This window comes from Leopardus geoffroyi, chromosome B3 (genome assembly GCF_018350155.1).
Source record: "Leopardus geoffroyi isolate Oge1 chromosome B3, O.geoffroyi_Oge1_pat1.0, whole genome shotgun sequence".
In the NCBI taxonomy this organism is placed as follows: Eukaryota; Metazoa; Chordata; class Mammalia; order Carnivora; family Felidae; genus Leopardus; species Leopardus geoffroyi.
This window is the reverse complement of record NC_059337.1, coordinates 39,466,197-39,485,396: the sequence shown is the minus strand read 5'-3', so window position 1 is coordinate 39,485,396 and position 19,200 is coordinate 39,466,197. Positions and strand designations below refer to the sequence as shown.

At 37.8% G+C, this 19,200-nt stretch overlaps 1 protein-coding gene and 1 non-coding gene across 2 annotated transcripts; one reads left to right on the top strand and one right to left on the bottom strand.

The window, feature by feature from the left end:
• Positions 1-237: 237 nt before the first annotated feature.
• Positions 238-309, bottom strand: TRNAQ-CUG. Its single transcript has one exon. It is a non-coding gene; the product is annotated as a tRNA-Gln (tRNA).
• A 314-nt stretch (positions 310-623) lies between these two features.
• On the top strand, positions 624-19,200 carry RAB11A (RAB11A, member RAS oncogene family). The gene is made up of 5 exons (XM_045449385.1): positions 624-813; positions 7,473-7,668; positions 7,915-8,108; positions 9,117-9,197; positions 17,426-19,200. Exons 1-5 carry the CDS (start codon positions 774-776, stop codon positions 17,563-17,565), a joined length of 651 nt encoding a protein of 216 aa, XP_045305341.1. The 5' UTR covers positions 624-773; the 3' UTR covers positions 17,566-19,200.

Here is a 19,200-nt window from a genome sequence, read left to right as displayed (position 1 = left end):
GCCCAAGTTAAAAAGAAGGCGAAGTGAACAGTCTCCTTAGGAGACACGCAGGTGACAGTGACTACAGAAACGAAGGGGGGAAATTTGTGAGCTCTCGTAGGCAAAGATTATGTTTAGAGAAATTCTTTCCCTACTTAGTTCAATAGTTCAAGGCCATATATACCGCAATTATAAAACAATCAGTTGGTGAATAGGTAAATGAAGTAAAAACGTGGTCAGGAAAAAGAAGAACAGCGCAGGTTCCACCGAGATTTGAACTCGGATCGCTGGATTCAGAGTCCAGAGTGCTAACCATTACACCATGGAACCGCCACAGAAGAAGGGCCGCCTTGGGCTCTCTAATTCTTACACAACCCCGCCCCCATCTACAAACCTACCACGAACAAGCGGGGCTAAAGCTCTTCCCAACACCCCGCTTCCCCGCATGGCGGCGCGAGGAATGAGGGAGAGGCCATTAAAAGGGTGGCAAGCTGCCGCTAGGAGCTGGGAGTCCAGAGCTCAGTTTCCCCTCTAAGCGTCTTGGAGGGGGCAGAATTTGAAGACGGACGCAAAGCTCCCGCGCACCGCCCTTCCTGGGCACAGGGGCGGAGCGCCACCTCCCGGAAGTACTTCCCCTTAGGGGCTGGGGCCTGCCGGAAGTGGCGTAGCGGCAGGGAGGGGTTCTTTACCCTGTCCGGCAGCTGAAGCTCGGCGTTCGGGTTACCCCTGCAGCGACGCCCCCTGGTCCCACCGATACCACTGCTGCTCCCGCCCCTTCGCTCCTCGGCCGCGCAATGGGCACCCGCGACGACGAGTACGACTATCTCTTCAAAGGTGAGGCCATGGGCTCTCCCACTCTCTTCACCGAGTCCCCCGTTCGGGGGCCCGAGACACTCCCGGGGACCCGCGTGCGGGCTGCCCCTGCCCTGAAATCGGCCTTCCTCAGCCCTTCCTCTCTGTGCGATTTGTTCTGCGGTGTCCCAACTCAGTCCTTCTCCCTTCAGACGGGGAGCCCTCCGCACACGCCGGGCTCTTAGCGACCTCCCCTTAGGCCTTCACTATCCTCAGCGCCCCTCACCCTGTGTCCTTCTCGTGGCAGGCAGCTTTCTCCCCAATCGTCTTCCTTTCCCCGGTTCGGTGGCCCCTTGAAGGGGGCCGCCCCTCCCACCATCTATCTTTTCGGGTTTGGCGCCCCTCCCGCTCAGTATACACCCTTCTCGGCTCGCTCCTTTCCCGAGCCCGTCTGACCGGCCCTTCCCCTCGCTCACCTTTCTTTCGGCGCAGACTCCCACTACAGGTCTTTTTCTAATCTGCCCCCCTTTTCCCCTCGAGCGAGCCTCTCCTCTGCGTCTCCTCTCAGCCCCTCCCCTCGGACCGAAGCCTCTCTGAGCAGTTTTCTACCATCCCTGGGCCAGGCCCTCGTTAAAATCTGAACGGACCAGGGGCCCCCACCCCCACCCCCACCCGCCCCACAGGTCTCGTGGTCAGTAACCTTCTCGCAACTGCCCCCGGGATCGGTAGCTCTTTCTCTGCCTTTCCTCCCCAAATAATCTAGAGCTCTCCGACGTCTCCTGTGCGACCCCGAGGGTGGGGGGTAGGGCAAGAGGGATTGTCCATCACCCACGCGCGCACTTGTCGCAGTGACCCGGCAGACTGTTGTGACTTCCCATCTAGGCATTTTTCCTCCTACCCTCCCTACCCAGCGGCAGCCAGCCCGGGATAACTCTAGAGTCTGCTAGCGAGAAGGGGTTGCGGATGGGTGGTGGCTGTTATCCTTGCCAGACCTGAAGGCCCAGTTCCTGAGCAGGAAAGGTTGTGCGCTGCACAAATACTAGCTTGCTTTATCACTATGGACTGGTTGCTTCCTGCTGCAACACTGGGAGGATCCAACCTTTTGGTGTTTTTAGAACAGGAAGGGAAGAGTCTTAGTTGGCCACATACCTTTCCCAAAAGGTGGGGACTAGGGGGAAGTTGTGTGCTCTTTGGTGAAATTAAGTATGTAGTACAAGATAGGGAAACATGTAGTGCCCTTGGACAAAACATATTGGAGGGTGGGAGTGGATGGAAAGAATTGCTTATTGGTTAGTCCAGAAAGAATCCCAGTAGTTTGTTGGTTTTTTTTAATCAACAAAACTAAAGGGTACGGTTTTCAATGAGAAACACAACTGTAAATGCTTTATTTTTGTTCATTGAATGCGTTCTCACTCAGATGCTCTTTCTCTGCCTCTGAATTAGGGCAGCCATCAAGTAGTATGCTGAACAAAGATCATTACCAGGGAGGAAGAAGCCATTGCTATTAAAGCTTTACAGTGGAGGGTGGAGTTTAAAAAGAGTGTTAAGCATGGTGATTGTTTCTGACCTTGCCATTGGGTGCTAAGAATGATTGACTAAAGGGAGCCGGAAACCTTTCTTTGCTTTACCAATACTTTGCAAATCTTATCACTGCTAACTCCTGGGCCAGAATATTCTGTTATATAGGGTGACTGCATTCAGTGTTCACCCTCACTACCCCATGGTGGGAAAGTCATTAACGGAGAAGAGAGTACTTAATGCATTTTACAAATACAAAAAGGAAATGTTAGCATACTGTTAGCTGAAGGCATCTAAGGTCAAGTGAAATTACTTAGGTAGGTGAGACCTTAGAGACTAGTGTTTAGTCATTATCAGGTTTATTTCTTAAGGTACAAGGTGGTAGGCAGCTAGGTACCTTTAAAGTGATGAATTTAGAACAAGATAGACTAACAACACAGTATTTCTCCTGTTTGTTTTGGAGCTTGAGTGTTGTTTATAGAAGCCATTTTTTTTTTTTTTTTTTTTCACTAAGAATATTAAGTATCCTGGATTGGTTTAAGAGATTTTAACTTAATTTTGAGATTAGACCATTCTTGTTAACAGTGATTGAGAGTATAGGGCTTACAGGCCTGGATTCAAATTCTGATTCAGGTCCTAAATTTGCTTTGTGACCTTTGAACATCAGTTCCCTCCTCTATAAAAAGGAAATAATACCTACCTCTCAGGACTCTTTCCAGAATTCAATGAGACTGGTTATGAGGACTCAGTAAGTGATAATAATGTGAAGAAAGTTACTGTGGTTCTTGTCAGCTTTTTGAACCTTAACTCTTTATAAGAGCATTTAAGTATTACTAAAGAAACTGAAAAGTAGGAATTTGAGGTGCCTGGATGGCCCAGTTGGTTGAGTGTCCAACCCTTGATTTTGGCGCAGGTCATGATCCCAGGGTTGTGGGACTGGGTCCCGCTTCAAGGTTTCACGCTCAGTGTGGAGCCTGCTTAAGATTCTCTCCCTCTGTTCCTCTCCCCTGTTTGTCTCTCTCTTTAAAAGTTCTTTTTTTTTTTTTTTTATAAGTATTTTATGTTTCCATGGGTTATGTTTTCATTTTGTTGTACGTTTTTGTACATTTTGCTGTTTAAGATAGGGTGTTTAAAAATTTTGCTGAGAAGAATTTCCACTTTTTTTTAAAGCTCTTACAGGATATGAGTCATTTAAAAAAAAACTTTAGTGCTGATTATTTAGCCAATTTTTTTATTTATACAATTATATTTTAAAGCAAAGCAACAATATCACTTTAAAATGGTATCATTCTACAGAGATTATTCACCAAGATGAGCTACAGCTCTCCACTTGGAAGATCGCATACATAGCACACTTAATATTTGAGGGAAATAGAAGTTTGTAACTCTGACCAATTGAAAATGAAGGGATATTTTGATTAGTAAACCATGTAGTGGTCCAAATGGGAATGTAAATTGGGGAGAGCAGGGCAGTTACTCTACATTACGTATTCGTTCTTGAACATTAGTTAAGTTCAACAATGAGACTTTGGGTGTGTGTGGGGGGGTTATTTTACTGTTTAAAACTTGACATTTTACTTTAAAAGCTTTATTTAATTGTACAGGTATTTATATACAATGTGGTTATGGCCTGTGGGACACATAAGTGAGCATCAATCATGGTTCCTATTGGTGTTGAAGACACCAATTCAAAGTCACATTTTTTGCAAATATTTAGATACATCATTTTCTTTTCAATCTAGTTGAAGGTCAGTAGTAATTAACCATCAGCTGATTGTCAGTGGAAAAGATCATAGGAACTTTGCTGTCTTGCATCTTGGTAGTTTTTCTTTCACAACTTTTGGTTGAGCAACTCACAATCTGCTGAATCTGGAAAACTTGTCTAGACTAAAGCCTTATTGACTTATTGAATGCATTTTATTTTCAAGACTCTTTCAGTGAAGTAGCACCATGAATATAGCTGAAAGAGTAGAAAAGTCTCCCAAGTTTATTTATAAAAATCAGAATGAAAATTATCAGTTAATCATTTTAGATGATAACATTTAGATCTGATGCACAGTGATTGATTTTTCCAATTAAATCTTAGTCTAGTACATTAGTTTGCAAGAGTGTGTAAAACTAAATGTGGTTGAAGAGGTGGAGCTTTTTATTAAATAATGGATAATTAATATGTATATTCTGCTTTTATGGCATTTAGCCTAATATTTGATATATTATGAACCAAACTTAATATTAGGTATTATAATGATACTTAAAATTCAGCAGGTGAGGTTGACCAAGTGGTAATAAATATCACTAGGTTATTTTAGAAATGTTATAGGTCTCTAATATACAGATGCTGTTATTTATGTTTATATTATTATACACACATACATACTTTTACCTAAGGTACTAGTTAAGGAAAACAGGTAAGTCACTGCAGATTCCTTTCTTTGAACTATAGGATGTGATCATATAGTTCACGTTTTTAAAAAGCAATTAAATATTGTCATCCTAATGAGAGAAGCTATTTTGATTAGAAACTGAGTCCATGAATTAATTAATTTACTTATTTTTGGTTAATTTTTTTCAGTCATAGCCTGTAAATTCTCTTAGGTTGTTCAGGTAATGTAATCCATTCTGATTTGTTTATTTTCTTAGTGACCTTATATGTAACTCTTCTTGGTTTGATTTTTCATTTGGTAACTGAATAGAACCAGCTTTCCTTATTTTGTCATCTCTCAGCACTTCTTGGCAGTGCTGTTATTACAGAACCAATATCTTCTGGTGTCATTCAAGATATAATCCTTTAACAAGTTGTTAGTCTTTTAAATCTGGCAACTCTGTCCATGTCTAGCGGAGGTAATTATTTTATACTGTATAAAGCATTCTTCATGAGTCTTGAATTATTTTTAGATAAGAGTGCAATTTTTTATAATGTTAAAATGAATTGGTTACATTGAGGGGGAAAATGCCTTTACTGTCTTTATGCTGAGGTGGGGAGATAATGAGTATAATCATTAGTTAACATGGCGGTCAAAAGGGAAGAAACCAAAATTTGAAAGTTCTAGAGGTTTTGTGGGAGGGAGAAGGTGCTCTTTGAGCGAGTTATGTATTTAATTTTCCGAAGGCTTTGTCATGCTTTTGTCTAGTTTTGTCATGCTAGATGTCTTGCTCTTTGGCTTTAAGCTGGCTCCTGAATTACTGATTGACATCTGAGTGTCTATAAAAGTAGAAATGTTTTAACTTTTTGGTTTTTCCCTTCTTCCTTATTCCCACCTCAAGTGAGGCTTTTACACCTCTGTGCTAGTGAGGGGCCAGAAATGATTGAAAGAGTTTCCTCAGCAGAACATTAGGTCTCTTGCCCTAAGAGGCAACACTGAGTGTATCCAATTAATAGGGTAGAGTACACCGCTGAAACTGGATTTGACCTCATCTCCAGAAAGGTGCACCTTGGAAACTAACATAACCAGCCATCCTATAAAACTGGAAGTGCATTGTTTTTATATGTTACGTTCATGACCTTAACATCTTTCCTGGTGTTAGAAATTAGAGCGTTTGCTATAATATCTGTGTTTGTCACAATACCTTTGACATCTCTAATTGACTATATAGCTAGAAATTACCGGTTGTACTGCATGGAGTTATTGCCACCTGCATGATTTCTTGCTGAATCAGCTAATAGAGGAAGTCAGAAAGATACGCATTTGATAATGTACTCCATCCAAGACTGTCCAGAGGCCAGCTTATATCCCTTCTTGTGGCAAGGAAGGAATGCATAATAGACTCTCTTTGCCCTCTGACCAGAGTGCAGTGAGTTCTCACAGTTTTTACCTCCCTCTCTCTACTCCTCTGCCCCCCAATCTCAGTCTCTTTAGGAAGATATGGTCTTATTCCTTGGTGTTATTCTCTCATGTTTGATTTTCTAGTCCTGGTGACTAAATCAGTTACGTAGTAAGAAGAAGCATTACTAGTCAACAGTAGAAATAAGTGTTTTTTTTGAAATGCTGATAACGTTTTTTTCCTTTGTAAAAATTTTCAGTTAATGTTCTGTAAACCTGTGAATGTGTTTTGTTCTTAAATGCTTTAAAACAGGTTAACTGCCTGTTTTATTATTTATGAAAAAAATTTTTTTTGTAAGTTTATTTATTTATTTTGAGAGAGTGAGAGAGCAGGAGGAGGGGAGGGGCAGAGAGAGAGAGGGGGAGACAGAATCTCAAGCAGGCTCTGCGCTCTTAGCGCAGAGCCAGATGCAGGGCTCGAACTCACGAACCATAAGATCATGGCCTAAGCCGAATCAAGAGTCAGACACTTAACTGACTGAGCCACCCAGGTGCCCCCTTTTTATGAAATTCTTAAGTATAACATTGCCTTGGGTGAAAAAAAAAATCTCCATATATTTAGTTAGTAAATAAACTGTCTCCTTTAGTGATCATAGGAAATAAATTCATCTAAACCAAACTTGTTTTTAAAAAATTCTTAAGTCATAAGAGTAAGTGTGTGCCCCCATTGCTTTGGCTTTTACTCAGAGGAAGTCAAGAATTCTTAGCTTCCTAGGGCCCCTGTTAAACTTAATTGGAGTGTCTGTATTTGTAGGGGTCTCTAGCTTCTGGCCCATGTGATAAATGCAACTATGAAAAATTCTTTGTAGTTCTGTAATCTGGGTGGCAGAGTATATAAACCTCATGCCTCATATGGTAAATGTGTTTCATTTTGCCTGGGTGTGAGTCCTGAGATCACACCTAGTCTTTGATGAAATTAGAACACTTTCATTCTTTCCCTCCTTTCTACTAACATCCTTTGTTGCTTTCCTGTATGATACACTTTAATATCACAAATTGTTTATTTGGTGTAGGATTTATCTTTCAAGTTACTACCTCCTATAATAGTAAGGTTGGTATCACATTGATGGTAATTAATCAATGCCTAGCAGACTTATGATTAAAAATTGCATGTGTAAGGCAGGATACTGTATCTGTGCTAAGCAGATGATGTGTGCAAGTTATTATGTAGGTAGAAATAGGTTAAAAAGAATAAATTGGTTTTATTGATTGGTAACAGGTCAGGAATATGGGCTTTTGCCCTCTCCCCCGCCCCCATTTGTTTTAAAATATCTGATGCTCTTTTTTGCTTTAAAGCATGGTGTTATTTTGAATATGCCTGCCTCATTTATCTGACACTAAGTTCTTTGTCTTTTTAATCAGTTGTCCTTATTGGAGATTCTGGTGTTGGAAAGAGTAATCTCTTGTCTCGATTTACTCGAAATGAGTTTAATCTCGAAAGCAAGAGCACCATTGGAGTAGAGTTTGCAACAAGAAGCATCCAGGTTGATGGGAAAACAATCAAGGCACAGATATGGGACACAGCAGGGCAAGAGCGATACCGAGCTATAACATCAGCGTAAGTCTCATAGTTTTTAAGTTCTGAGAAATAGACTGAATTAGCTGACTTTTGGTATTGGAAAAGATAACTGGTTTTTTTTGTTTTGTTTTTTTTTCTTCTTTTAAGAATTCTAGTATAAGGATTTTGAAATTTATTTATAAATGTCCTTTTAAAAATATATAATCCACAAATTTAGTTCTTCACGGTGTTCCCTTCCGTCTTGCAGTTTTTTTCTAATAGTTAAATACATGTTTTTGTTTTCAGATACTATCGTGGAGCTGTAGGTGCCTTATTGGTTTATGACATTGCTAAACATCTCACATATGAAAATGTAGAACGATGGCTGAAAGAACTGAGAGATCATGCTGATAGTAACATTGTTATCATGCTTGTGGGCAATAAGAGTGATTTGCGTCATCTCAGGGCAGTACCTACAGATGAAGCAAGAGCTTTTGCAGGTTAGTGATATGAATTTCACGATATAATAATGATTCTGTATTTCTTACTGTTATGTCTTGCAGTTTTGAAACTTTTCCAGTGTGGGTAATCGCTTACAATAGTTTCAGGAAAGCAAACATCAGTGCTCAGCAAGGATTGTTGTTCTGAAAGTTAATGATGACTGTATGGCTCTTTTGCTTAACCTTGAGTCATTAAAACATTGTATTTTGAGTTTTGCTGCCAAAAGTTGAATATAAATCCGATTTTTTTTTCCTGACCCTGGAAGCAATAGATGATACCTGTCAGTTTATTTTATGCTTCTTGTTTTTTTTCTATTATGTCTGTGTTTTACCAAAGCTGCTCTATATGGGTGTGAAAAGTAGTGGCCCAGGGAGTGTCAAGGACCGATAGAGAATGCGGCTGTTTAGTAGGAGTTATAACTTTTCTGGCTTTAGTGGAGGATCTGCCGGTTTCTTCTGTTCCAGTAGGGACAGCCTATCGGAAGGCAGCATTATTCACTCTTGGCTAGTGAAGGTTGTGACTGTTTCCCAGTGATTACGCTGTGAATAAAGGTTTTTGTAATAGTTTTTCAGTTTTCCAGGCAAGAAGCTTTATTTCAAATAATATAGTTCCAGAATTTTAAGTGAATAAATACATACCTATCCATGTTTATATCATAATTATGTGGTTGATGGGGAGAAGGACAGTAAGGGATGGAAATAATGGAGTATTTGATAAGTTTACTACCTTTTGAGTAGTGTCACTCATTGCCATTCATTGGTAGTAGATAGATATAACAAGTATTTATTTTAATTAAGGAGCCAGTGAGAATTTCTCACTGTTATTTTAATCTGCTAAAGTAAAGTAGAATGGTGTCCTTACGACTTAAGGGGTTGGGGAGGTCTTGGGTTTTACAAAATTTTATTATTTCCTTTTTGAAGTTTGAATGTATTACATCTCTTGTGTAAAATTTGACAAGACTGAAGTTTTTCTCTCTCCCCACTCCTTGCCCCCCCCCCCCCCCCCAGAAAAGAATGGTTTGTCATTCATTGAGACTTCTGCTCTAGACTCTACAAATGTAGAAGCTGCTTTTCAGACAATTCTGACAGGTAAGACTTGAATTTTTACAGTACACTAGTGGGAATTGGAAGTTTTATGAATGTAAACAAATTAGAAAACTATATATCACACTATCTAAGAATGACTCATTTAAGAGCTGCTATAGCAAGAACTGTTTAGAGTACAAAATTAGTTAACCCTTGCTTGCTGAGCTTTAATCCTAATTCATTTGGTTTATATTGGGAAAAGTACTTTGAAAATAATTTGTTCACTTCTGTTATTACTTCATTCCAGATATTCTGTACTTTGTGGTCACAAGCACAAAGTAACAGTTAAAGTAATCCTTAAATTTTCATAAGATGAATATTGAAATCATGGCTATGGAGGGGCACCTGGGTGGTTCAGTCAGTTAAAGGTTGGACTCTTTGATTTCGGCTCAGGTCATGATCTTATGGTTCATGAGTTTGAGCCCTGAGTCAGACTCAGCACTGACAGTGAGGCGTCTGCTTGGGATTCTCTCTCTCTGCCTCTTTCTCTGCCCCTCCCCCACTCATATGCACATGTTCCTGTGCACATGGGCGTGTGCATGCTCGCTCTCTCTCTCTCTGTCAAATAAATCAATAAATAAATAACCTGAAATCTTGGCTATGGAAAGCTATAAATGCCCTTTGAAATTCAGTAAAGAAAATCTTGCTTGGTTCTGATATGTTACAGAAGCAGCTAGGGAAAACTATACTTTTTTTTTTTTTTAACATTTTTTACATATTTATTTTTAGGAGAGAGAGAGACACTGAGCGTGAGCAGGGGAGGGGCAGAGAAAGAAGGAGACACAGAATTGAAGCAGGCTCCAGGCTCTGAGCTGTCAGCACAGAGCCTGACGCAGGGCCCGAACCCACAAACCACGAGATTGTGACCTGAGCCAAAGTCAGATGCTTAACTGACTGATGCACCTAGGTGCCCTGGGAAAAATACATTCTTAAAAATTTAGATGAAAAAACAGTAAAATTCTCCTGTTGTAGAAGAAGCAAGGTGTCACCTTGTGGAGAAAATCAGCAAGTGACTGCATATGGAAAAGTTTAAATACATAGTGGGACAAGAACAAAGTTCATGCTGTTCTAGAATGTAGATGTGCAGACAGATCAACCTTAGGGATTTCAAGAAGGCCTTGTATTTGTGTTGACTTACATTTACTCTGACTTTATTAGAATGACCAAATTTATCAGCAGGTTTAATCTTAATCCTGTAGTAAGTATTTTGGTTGTTTTAAAGTACTTTAAAATTATATATTAACATTATTATTTTTTCAAATTTTTTGTTGAGAGGGAGAAAGTAGGCATGCAGGTGCCTGCGAGCGGGGGAGGGGCAGAGAGAGAGGGAGACACAGAGTCTGAAGCAGGCTCCAGGCTCTGAGCTGTCAGCACAGAGCCCGACGTGGGGCTTGATCTCATGAACCTTGAGATCATGACCTGAGCTGAAGTCAGGTGCTTGACTGATTGAGCCACCCAGGCTCCCCGGGATTCACAGATTTTAACTTGTAAATGTCTTATTTTATATTGGAAATATGTAGGGAATAAACCCAAGAATTTAAGAGCTTGGACTTGGAAGCCTTACTTGGGTTTTAGTCCTGGCTCCTTCACTTACCAATGGCTCTGTAAGCTTAGGCAGGTTACTTAATCATTTCTAGGCCTTAAATTTTGGGGAATTTTGTTTTTGTTTTTTTGAGAGAGGGCTTATATTTATAAATAAATACCTTGTGATGTGATTTGACTTGGCTGTTATGTTGTGACTTAAAGGTTTTTGTCTCTATAACCCACAGAGAAGACACTGTCACTTGAGACATCTGTAGACTCCAAAAATGAGTACATGACTTCATACATGTTAAAATACTTAGCTATCCCTGGTACAGAGTGGACATTTGATGAATTAGTAGCTAATAGCAGTTAAAGCATGAAAATAAACTTAATTAGAAATAAACTAGATATTGGTAATTTATATACCTATCTTATTAGAATTCTTCTCTGTTATCAGAAAAATAGTAACTAACAGAACTGGTGCTAAGGTTGGATAAATAGTCTTTGGACCACAGTAGCTTTCCTTTAGAATCTTCTTTGTGTCAAGTTTCATTACAGACTGTTAGAAGCAAGGAAGAATTGATTAAATATGCAGTGTGTCTGCAAATCCCACTTTTCCTTACAACCGCTTGTGTGGATTCTGTTAAATCAATATGTAGGGTACTAAATTTAGGCCCAGGAGTTACAGGTTTTTACTTTTTATCACTTTGTTCCCACTCCCTGTGTAACTAGTCACTGGACCTCCCTGGTCCTCAGATTCACAGTGTCTTAAATAATGAGTGAGTTAAATCATTTTGAGGGTCTGTGAGTCTCTTAAGGCCTCTGAAAACCTCACTTTTTTTAGTCCTTGTTGAAATAGTTTTTATGTCCCATCACATCTCTGCATTCTAGCCCATTCTGATCTCAGTTTCTAGCCTATTCTGATACTAAGTGAAAATGAGACCATCTTCAGTTCACTATTTTATGTGTCATTTTGCAACGTTTAATTTAATGATCCACTCAAATTTAATGATCCATGAGCTAAGTAATCAGTAAGTATGATATATACTTAAAATTGAACTGTTTTGTCCTTAAAGATGAAGGACATATGGCTATTTTTCTTAAAGTTCACTCTAGATTTAACATTTGTTATTGCTTGATTAATGTTGCTTGAAAGCAAACAAGACTTTCACTTACTACCATTTTTTCTCTCTATATTCACTATTTTCTCAGCTTCCTCCATAAATCTTAAGTATTAATCTGTGGGATCGGAGGTCACTGCATATGGCAGCAGACATCTCTTGTTTTGCATGTGTTAGGATGTTTGTTCTAAACTTTTCTTCGCTTTATACCAGTAGGAGTATTAATAAGAGAAGACAGGGGGGGGAAAAAAAAAACAACAGGAAACACCACAGTAATCTCCTTAGGTTTAATTCTGCCTTGAATGTTAACAGCATTGAGGGAAAATTTACATTGTATTTTGATGTTGCTGGAAGAAAAAAATAGTTTTTTTCATTTTTAAGGTGAAAAATTAATTATGTTGGAAAACTTATCTACATTAATACTCCAGAGTTAATTGTGTTGCTTGTTTAGAATAAACTCATGGCATTTTTGACATCCACAGATTTGACAGTAACTCCATGACAATTTTACTGATAGAATTTTTTAGAGGTAGTTAGCTAGTACTTGAGTGAACCTGATGGATTGCCTAGCCTTTGCATTGCAGTGCAGTTTTCTTCCTTCATCCTCAAGTTTATTAAGGGATGTTTTTAATTTATATTTTCCATACTCTTATTTTTTCTTTCAACTTTGAATTTGATAATTTCAGACTGAAGAGTTGCAGTAATAGTGCAAAGAATTTGCGGATACCCTTCACCCATGTTTCCCAAATGTTGGTATTTTATCATATCTGCTTTATTCTTTCTCTTGCTGTATGCATTTTTTTTTCTTGTATCAGTATGTATTTCTTAAAGACAAGAATGTTCTCTCTCATAACCATAGTGCACTTGTAAAAAATCAGAGAGGTAGGTAGTAATCCACATCAGTGTTTAACTGCAGACCTTATGCAGATTTTTCCAGTTGTTCCAATTATGTCCTTAATTAGCACAAGAAATTCTGGGATCACATCATGCATTGCATTCAGCTGTCCTAGCTCTTTCATCTCCTCTAATCAGGAAAAGGTCCTTAGGCTTTCTTTTGTTTATTGACATTTTTTTGAAGGGTACAGGCCATTTATTTTATAGTATCCCTCATTTTGGGTTTGTCTCGTGTTCACTCATAATTGAACTCAGATTATGCACTTTCAGCAGGAACACCACAAAAGTGCTCTTAGTGCATCCATCAGAGGGTCATGATATTGGTTTGTTGTATTTATTACTGGTAATGTTAACTCTGATCACTTGGTTAAAGTGATAACTGCAAGGTTTCTCCAAGTAGTTAGTAAGTCCAAGTCATCTTTTTAATTAAAGATGGTTAAAGTAGTGAGAATCATTTAATTAGGTGTAGTATCTTTGTTCTTGGCATGTGGCAACCTTTTAAATACATCATTGTATCAAATCAGCACTTTTCTGACGTTCAAGAAAATTAATGGTTAGCAGTGGGTTTGAAGACGACCTAACAAATTCTGACCAAGGCTATAGTGAGTGAAACAACTCAGGCTTCTGTTATTTTCACAATTTTTGGATAGCCCAGAGAACTTTAACTCTTTTTGTTCCCTGATTTGGAACAATTGCATTTAACTTCGGTAGAGTTTACTTGGCAACTAGCTCCATAATTTCATTAGGATAGAAATAAATATGTGTCCTTTTTTTTATTTATGTTTATTTATTTTTGAGAGAGAGAGAGAGTGTGAGCAAGGGAGGGGCAGAGAGGGAAACACAGAATCCAAGCAGGCTCCAGGCTCTGAGCTGTCAGCACACAGCCCCATGTGGGGCTCGAACTTGTGGACCAGGACCATGACCTGAGCCAAAGTTGGACACCCAACCTACTGAACCACCCAGGCGCCTCAAGCATGTGTCTTTTTAATTTAACTTTACCTGGTTATATTTAAAACTATGTTACATTAATATTTTATCTTTCTATTTAGATCTATGGGAGATCCTAATACAAGAACGACACAGAGTAGTTCCTTTTCTTTTTAACCTTGCCTATCCTTTGGACATCTTGAAAAGGGACTGCACAGGAATTGGTGTATCACATACATTTGGTTCTAAAGGAGAACATGCCCTTGAAAGAGGAAAATATTTGCATCTGGTTTAGCAGGTTATTAGTCCTGTTTCTGTTTCCACTTAAATAACCTCTAATCAGATACCAGGTGGAAGGTATCTGCTTCCTATTTTCTTATCAAGGTTTCTTTTAAGTGACACACCCAGCCACAGGAGATGTTAAATACATTACTTGAGTAGCATCTTAGTGCCCATTTCTTTTACTTTTTTGATGCACACTTTCCTATTGATTGCTTTGGCATTTTCATTAGTGGATGTCTTTTTGGTGACTGGAACAAATGTAGCCCTGATCCATTTTTACAAAACTGTACAGTAGTACTTGCAGACCAGTTATACAGTACTGCTCAAATTGCTTGCTTTGGAATGAGACCTCTTTAATATTTAACTTAATGTTCTTTGAGAACTCTGCCTTGTCCTCTCTTACAGTGTTTGCTTTTCATGTAAGAGCCTGCAAAAGATTTTTTGTTTTGGTTCCTCTAACTTAATCTTCCAAATGACTTGTAAAGAAGTTAAAATTTGTAGAGGGTCCCATTTAATAATTTGCACTTGACAAAGAAGAGCCATCCAGTTTGGGATAAGAGAAAACAAAGAAAGAATGAATGAGTAGTGTAGTTTTATAGTAAGTTGATGATTGTTTTTATTCCTTAGGCACTAGCCTGATTGGATGAGTGTCTTTCCCTTTGCCCTTGACACACTCCAGTTCCGTCTCTTTGCAATGAAAAGAATCTAAATGAATTAGACTCCATATCCTGTTTTTGTTTTTTAATTCTAGTCAGTAGGCTTTCTTTATTGCAGTGTTTTTCCCTTGATCCTTCTTCAGCTTTGAACCACTGTCACCTTTCTGAAACACAAATTTTAGTGCCTTTCCCTCCCCACAAAAAAGTAAGAAAAGGTACATTATAACTGTCAGCATTTTTGCTAGTTTACATACTCAGTTGACTACAGCTTGCTGTTTTTCAACTTTAGGGAAATTAGTTCTTAGTTTGGAGGAACTTACTCATTTAACACATTTCTTCCTCTTTAACTTTTTGTTATGGAAAGTTTCCAATATACCAAAATCAGGACGGTATCATGAATTCCCATGTAGCCACCAACAGCCATCCGTTCATGACCAGTCTTTCTTCCACCTCTTCCCTCCCTTATTATTTTGAAACCAATCCCAGATATTATATCATTTCATTTGTAAACATTTCATGATGTGTATATCTAAAAGATTAGGACTTAAGCTCAAAATAGCAAACCTAGTAAAAAATTGGCAGTATGTCTTATTATCATCTTTATTCAAACGATATTACAATATTCTGTTTCAATTTTTTTTTTTTTTTTTACAGTTCAAATTAGAATCCAATCAAATGATGTTCCTATTTGGTTGACATGTCTTGGAGCATTTTGAAAATATAATTCTACTTTTCTCTTTTTTACCCTATAACTTTATAATTTAAAAATATTCAAGTATTATAGAAATAATACAGTGAAAACCTTAAACCTTTCATCTTGAATCACTTTACCACATTTGGCTTATTTCTACATGTGTGTATATACTCTTTTTCCTCTTTGCTCAATCTTCGGAAAATAAATTGTAGACATTGTGGCACTTTACAAGTAAATAAATACTGGAGCATTTTATCTTCTAAGTACAAGACATTCTATATAATCAGTACGATATATTCAAGTAACAAATTTCTTGAATATAATATATGGTACTGTGATTATGTAGAATAATTCCTTGAGTATATGGTATTTTGATTATGTAGAATGCCAAGTATAGTATATGGTATTGTGACTATGTAGAATGCCTTGTGCTTGGGAGATATGGTGTTAGCTTATGTGCAGTTCATATTCCTGTTTCTTCAAGTATACTAATAATGTTCTTTATAGATTTGGTTTTTACATTTTAAATGTCATTTTGGTCAAAGGTCGCACATTGATGGAATTGTTTTCTATCTGGGGCATTATTAAATACAGTAACTACTGGGCACAGGTTGTTATTGAGCACTTGAAATATGACTAGTGGACTGAGAAATTCGTTTTTAAGTTTAATTCAATTAAAAAATTTTTTAAAAATATTAGAGAGAGAGAACGAGTGGGGGTGGGGTAGAGAGAGAGGGAGACACAGAATCTGAAGCAGGCTTACAGGTTCCTAGCTGTCAGCACAGAGCCAGACTTGGGGCTCGAATTCATGAACCATGAGATCATGATCTGAACCAAAGTCGGATGCTTAACTGACTGAACCACCCATGTGCCCCAAATTTTATTTAAATATGTGACTACTGTATTGGACACTACAGATGCAGAACATTTATCCCCATCTTTTAAAGTACTTTATAACAACAAAGTTTTTGAAGACTCTTGGCCAGTTTACTTGTGGGATGTCCCTTAGTCTGGATTTATCTAATTGTTTTCTCAGGATAAATTCATTTTAAACATTTTTGGCAGGAATACACAGGTATCCTTCATAGGAATGCACTGTGTCTTTCGTAGTGCATCATAATAGGAGATAGATCATGTCAGTTTGTCCCATTTTTAGAATTCTCTTACCTTTTGAGGTTTTTGTTTTTGTCTTGAGAGAATAAAGATAAGTAAGATACATTCTCTGTTTGTAAGGAATTTATAATTTAGTCAGAGTGAAATACTTTTAGGCAGTGCAATATATGACCGAATAAAATGAGTTAAAGATACTTGGTGTAGAGGAATTTCATAACATTTATTGGACCAAAAAGTTACTTATTAAATTGTTAAGCCCCTACTATATACCATATGCTGGAGATACAGAAATGAATAAGGTAGACACAGTGTCTATACAGAGTTTAATGTTTAGTGGAAGAGATAGACACAGATTTTCTTTTCTTTCTTTCTTTCTTTCTTTCTTTCTTTCTTTTTTTTTTTTTTTAACAGTTTGGGTAAGTGTCATATAAGATCTTAAGTTGCTTGTTAATAATTACTTCATTACAATTTAACTTTAGTTCAGGAGACACTGATAAACATTATCTTTCCCTCCTTTCCAAGAGTCCTTGGGATTTTGGCATGTTGGTGAAGTTGTGTTCTTCCCTACACAGCCAAGAAAAATACTAATGTGTCTCATAGTGCAGATTTATTTTTATTTTTCTGTGGTACAGTGTGATGCTATGTAGGGTTTCTTGATAAGGGTAGACTGAAAATACTCTCATAGTTTAATATTTATTATTTATTTTTTTTTCTCTCATGGCTTAATTTACATCTAAGCCCATAAACTACGTAATCTCTTTAAAACAAGATTTATTTAATTGACTGGTGAACGGGAAAACCAGTTTTTCTCTTCTTACTCTTCGAGAAATTGTTAAAATAATGGATTGACTCTAATCAGTGGCTATTTGAAAATAAAACTTAAATTTATACATTCTTTGGCCAAGTTTGTTTGCAGTCTTTTTCTGCAAATCTATTTTCTACCTCTGTGTACTTACTTTTATATCAACTATTAATGAGTCTATTCACAGTGAGTATTGCTGGATTTTCTTCTTTTTTCAGAGATCTACCGCATTGTTTCCCAGAAGCAAATGTCAGACAGACGTGAAAATGACATGTCTCCAAGCAACAACGTGGTTCCTATTCATGTTCCACCAACCACTGAAAACAAGCCAAAGGTGCAGTGCTGTCAGAACATATAAGGCGTTTCTCTTCTCCCCTAGAAGGCTGTGTATAGTCCATTTCCCAGGTCTGAGATTTAAATATATTTGTAATTCTTGTGGTCACTTTGTGTTTTATTACTTCCTCATACTTATGAATTTTTTCATGTCTTAAGTCTTTTGATTTTAGCTTTATAAAATCATCCACTTGTCCCAAATGACTGCAGCTTTTTTTTCATGCTATGGCTTCACTAGCCTTAGTTTAATAAACTGAATGTTTGGATTCCTCAGTTATTGTTTACTTTTCATCATGGAAGCCTGTCACTGTAGGACATAATAGAACTTGATCGCTTGAAGCTCAGACCTATTGGTCTTGATCAAATCAAACTAAGAAGACCTTAAGCTATCATTTTGCCACAGAGCAGCGAATAATGAGCAGCTTATAATTCATACACTCTTCTCTCAATGCAGTGTATATTTCCACAAATCTAAGAATTGCCCTATAAACACAGCAAGATTTTGAGAGCTTGAAAATTTTCCATTATTCTGGAAGTCAATTTCTAAAATGCCTTAATAGGGTTAAGTAGTTTAGTAAATTTTGTTTTTTAATTTTTGTAAGCATCAAAGTTGATTAGAGAGGGGGGACACTTTTTTCTGGACAAGAATTATCTTAATAAACATGAAAGACTGTTCTATGGTTTCAGTAGCAGTGTGGTTATGGAGCCATATGTTCAGCAACACTGCCTGCCAGGCTGGGAACTCGAGAGACTGGTGGAGTTCCATCTGAGATGCCTCTGTTGCAGTGATCAGGCAGCCCACATCACTGGGCCTACCTGTTTTCCCAGCAGTAGGTTATGTGGCCTTTTATTGCTCAGGCAATAACTGGTTTAATGCTGTTAGTATCAAATTGTGAAGTGTTAATTTTGTCTTAAAACCCTCCAGTAAATGAAACGCAACGTAGTTTTATCACCATATCTATCAGCAGGCATGGATAATTATTTTAACAATGCTGATGTTGAGTTTGCAATATATTATGGAATACAGTCCAGTTAAATTTCTGGTTTCAGTATGTCTAGGAATACAGTGAGAGGTTAATTTCTGCTCAAGTGGTACCACTTAAAGGCATGTATTCTTTTAGTACGTAGTACCTTGAGTTTAAATAGAATGTATTTAGGCATTATACCAACCTGAAATACTTTTTCCCGCTACATTATTGAAATCAATGGAGCAACTAGTTTCCCATTTAGAAATGTGCACACTAATACTGAGTTTTCCTTTCTTGTGGATAATATTAAGCACTTACTCTGCAGTGTTCTGAAAGTTGTGTCAACTGAAGTGATACTATTCAGGATGGTGGAATATCCCCCAAATACAAAAATATATATGTGTGTGGGCTTGCATAGATTACTATGTTTCATAGTTAATCAGTCTTTTGCAGTGCTTATGATGTGTGGGGCACACGGAAGGCATTGCTGTGGTCAGTCTTTTTGGTTTTCTTCTGTAGCCATTTATTTTAGTGTATTGGTTGGTTATGAAGATACTATTATCTATTTGTAAATCGCTACTTTGTATTTTATGCATGCTCTGTAACTTGATTTATTTTTATCTTTATTTTATTTTTTAGTTATTGATTTGGAATATATTCACATTCTAATAAACAGTTATAGGGGGACTATT

Coding starts and splice junctions, on each gene's coding strand:
- RAB11A (XM_045449385.1), top strand. CDS start 774: ATGGGCACCCGCGACGACGAGTACGACTATCTCTTCAAAG. Junction 814..7,472: donor GTACGACTATCTCTTCAAAG/GTGAGGCCATGG, acceptor CTTTTTAATCAG/TTGTCCTTATTGGAGATTCT. Junction 9,198..17,425: donor TTTTCAGACAATTCTGACAG/GTAAGACTTGAA, acceptor TTCTTTTTTCAG/AGATCTACCGCATTGTTTCC.